Source organism: Mandrillus leucophaeus, unplaced genomic scaffold (genome assembly GCF_000951045.1).
Source record: "Mandrillus leucophaeus isolate KB7577 unplaced genomic scaffold, Mleu.le_1.0 Scaffold237, whole genome shotgun sequence".
NCBI lineage: Eukaryota > Metazoa > Chordata > Mammalia > Primates > Cercopithecidae > Mandrillus > Mandrillus leucophaeus.
In genome coordinates, this window is record NW_012102443.1 from 1,676,350 (window position 1) to 1,680,344 (window position 3,995).

Genomic DNA, 3,995 nt, shown 5'->3' on the forward strand with positions numbered 1-3,995 from the left:
GCCTCATTGTTAGCTTTAAAAATCATGACCAGGCCCAGTGGCTCACATCTGTAATTTCAGCACTTTGGGAGGTCAAGACAGGATTACCTGAGCCCAGGAGTTCAAAATCATCCTGGACAACATAGGGAGACCCCATCTCTACAGATAATTTTAAAATTAGCCCAGTGTGGTGGTATCCCTGTGGTCCCAGCTACTTGGGAGGCTGAGGCAGGAGGATCGCCTGAGCCTGGGAGGTTGAGGCTGCAGTGAGCTGTGATCACACCACTGCATTCCAGTCTGGGTGACAGAGTAAGACCTTGTCAAAAAAAAGAATTAAAAAAAAGAAAAAAACCAAACATCAATTTTGATATTCATAGCAGTACTATTCATAATAGTAAAAACTAGAAAAGAGGCGGGCGTGGTGATGGACACCTGTAATCCCAGTGCTTTGAGAGGCTGAGGTGGGAGGATTGTTTGAGCCCAGGAGTTGGAGACCAGCCTAGGCGATGTGGCAAGAACCTGTCCTGCACAAAACAGAGAACTAGCCAGGAATGGTGGGGGGTGTGTCTGTAGTCCTAGCTACTCTGGAGGCTGAGATGGGGGGAATCACTTGAGTCTGGGAGGTGGAGGCTGCAGTGAGCTGTGATCTTGCCGCTGCACTCCAGCCTGGGCAACAGAGTGAGACCCTGTCTCAAAAAAAAAAAAAAAAAAAGTGGAAAGATCCAAACCCTCAGTTATATTTTTCTGCAATGGAATATTATGCAGCAGTAAAAAAATGCATGGGCCAGGTGGGGTGGCTCACGGCCGGGCATGGTGACTCATGCCTGTAATCCCAGCACTTTGATAGGCTGAGGAGGGTGGATCATTTGAGGTCAGGAGTATGAGACCAGCTTGACCAACATGGTGAAACCCTGTCTCTACTAAAAATACAAAAATTAGCCGGGCATGGTGGTGCGTGCCTGTAATCCCAGGTACTCAGGAGGCTGAGTCAGGAGAATTGCTTGAATCTGGGAGGCGAAGGTTGCAGTGAGCTGAGAACGTGCCACTGTACTCCAGCCTGGCGACAGAACAAGATTCCGTCTCAGTAAATAAATAAATAAATAAACGGATGGCGGCTTCCTGCACCCACAGGATGCTTCCGAGGTGACATCACGCTGAGTGGGAAAAAGTGAACTCAGGAGATGGCAGTGGGTGTGACATCCTCTTTACGAAGTTAAAAACAATCAAAAACTAAACAGGATACTGTGATGCACCTGTGATGGATACGTGTGGCATGTCCCTAGGGCTAAACCTTCAACACAGGAAGGCAAGGGACGGCAGCACAAATCAAGACAGTGGCTGCCTGGGGAGGGATCGAGGGTTTGGAAGGCACAGAGATAGATGGCAGCCATGGTTAACATCGAGTGGGCTGCTGAACCCACGGATTTTCATTATACTACAAATCAAACAAGTCCAGGCAGTGGGGTGCAGTAGCTCGCGCCTGGAATCCCAGCACTTTGGGAGGCTGAGGCGGGCCGATCCCCTGAGGTCAGGAGTTGAGACAGCCTGATCAATATGGTGAAATGCCGACTCTACCAAAAATACAAAAATTAGCCAGGTGTGGTGGCCTGTAATCCCGGCTACTCTGGAGTCTGAGGCAGGAGAATCGCTTGAACCCGGGAGGCGGAGGTTGCAGTGAGCCAAGATCGTACCACTGCACCCCAGCCTGGGTGACACAGCGAGACTGTCACACAGAAAAAAAAAAGGAAAAGAAGCCCAGGCTGATGCGGAGAGCACACCAAGAACCAGGATTTACATCCAGCCGAGGGATGCACCTGAGGTTTGGTTCCAGTGAATTTTTTTCTTTTTTCCGAGACGGGAAAAAAAAAAGGCAGGATAGTCTTGATCTCCTGACCTCGTGATCCTCCTGTCTCGGCCTCCCAAAGTGCTGGGATTATAGGCGTGAGCCACGGCGCCCGGCTGAATTTTTTTTCCTAAGGAACAATTTGTATAACCATAGGGAGACATTTTTGTTTTTTGATACACTGCAGCCTTGGAAAAGGAAGATCACAGGTCACACACCCTGTGGCTGTGTTGATGTTAAATATCTAGAATACCTTAATCCACAGAAACAGAAAGGAAAGTGGCTGCCAGGGCCTGCGGGGCGACAGTTAACAGGCTTCTCTTCCAGCGCATTTTGAACTAGATGGAGGTGGTGATCGTGAAACACACTGAATGCGCTCGGTGCCACTGAGTTGGGTGCTTAAAATGGTTAATTTTATATTATGTGAATCTCACCTAAAAAAAACAGAAGGATTTTGAGGAGGGGCGGGGGGTTCTGACTGTGGGCTCTGAAATGGGAGACCTCACTAATTGCTGGGGGGGCACAGAGAATCTGCACAGGAAAGGGAGGCTGGGGGGAGCTGACGCATGGGCCTAACAGAGCTGGGGCTCCTGGCAGTGGCCCTTGCCCACCTTCTGTACCGCCCCTGCAGGGACTTTGGATGTGGTCCAGCCTTGGGGAAGGGTGCGGTGGCGGATCCCAGCCTTCTGAGGTGGGGAGGGGACTCCTGCCCCGGGAGTGGCCAGGCTGTGTCTGGGCGACCACACCCAGTGCACCTGCTCCTCACACCTGTGGGCATCCTGGCTGGCTCCCCCTGCCTTTCCCGCTGCGGGCCGTGAGGCCTGGGCCACTTCCCTTTGCCCTTCTCACACCACAGCCCTCCTGGCGGAATGTTCTGTGGCACCAGCGTGCACCCAGCCTTCCCGCCGCTGGGCCTGTGGGAATCCCGCCCTTCCTGCAGGAGCCAGCGTGGCCTCGGCGCCCCGTGGAGGGTGCGGGTGTCCCGGGCTGCAGCTCTGAGCTTGGCTTGCAGCTGCTTGGCCCTTCTGTGGCCCTGCTGAGGGTCAGACGCCCGGGCCCTGGACCTGAGTGGGAACCATTCTCAGCTGCACCCCAGTCCGTGCACACGGCCACGGGGCAGGGGACAGACCTGCATGGGGCTGAGTGGCCGCAGCTCCCACGGGCTGCCTCGAGGATGGAGGATCTGATGCCACAAAGGGCTCAGAGCAAGGCCTGCAGCCGGGCCAGGAAGTGACTCAGCTGTGGCCCTGCCAGCCACAGGCCTGGGGGGGCTCGTGTCCATTCCCTCATTCAGCATCCCCTGACGTAACTTCTAACCATCCTTCCCTGCTCACCGCACCTCGGGCCAAGCTCAGTCACGTGAGCTCCCACCTCAGCCCTGCCAGGCTCACACTCGGCTGGAACTGCACAAGGCTCTGGCGCTCTGTGACTTTAGGATTCAGCCCCATGTCCCCTCCTAAGGGGCTGTCCCTGATCACCTAGACCAAAGCCTCGCCTCCCGGGCCCCCGTACTCCTCATCTTCCCCGGCCCCCGTGGCTTCAAGCTTCCATTACAGGTCAACTGGCCCTGAGGTTCACTCACAACGTGGGGGACATAGGAAGCCACTGGAGATGAAGTGGCTCACACATGGCCATGGATGGGGGAATCATCCAAACAAATCCATTGTAAAGACATTTTGTGGGGACGGGACACATTTCAGTATGGACGAGTCTGACACGACATTATAAAACCATTGTGTTTTTGGTGTTTTTAGAGAAGGGGGTCTCACCACATTGCCCAGGCTAGTCTTGAATTCCTAGGCTCAAGTGATCCTATTGTCTCAGCCTCGAAAAGTGCTGGGATTCCAGGCATGACTCACGGTGCCTGGCCCAGAATTGTCAATTTTGTTAAGTGTGATCGTGATACTGTTGTTATGTAGGAAATGTGCGCCTTCTTAGAGAGAGAAACAAAATATTTAGCAGTGACATGTCGTGATGCCTATTTTTGCCTCAGAATTGCTGCAACAAACACAAAAATAAATAAAGCAACATCCAAAGTCCTCACAATGCTGGAATCTAGGTGCTGTGCTTATAAAAGGCTGTTCATTCAACTACTTTCTTTAAAAAAAAAAAAAATTCTTTTGAGACAGGGTCTCACTCTGTTGCCCCAGGCTAAAGTGCAGTGGAGAGAGCA

At 52.6% G+C, this 3,995-nt stretch overlaps 1 protein-coding gene across 1 annotated transcript in view; it reads right to left on the reverse strand.

The window, feature by feature from the left end:
- Window positions 1-3,270, reverse strand: part of ULK1 (unc-51 like autophagy activating kinase 1) — a 77,785-nt gene extending 74,515 nt beyond the window's left edge. Inside the window, exons 1-2 of the mRNA XM_011982235.1 lie at window positions 3,194-3,270; window positions 2,952-3,034 (exon numbers count right to left, since the gene is read on the reverse strand). Coding sequence (XP_011837625.1) covers window positions 2,952-3,034; window positions 3,194-3,270 — 160 coding nt within the window. The remainder of the gene's footprint in view (window positions 1-2,951; window positions 3,035-3,193) is intronic.
- Window positions 3,271-3,995: the final 725 nt, after the last annotated feature.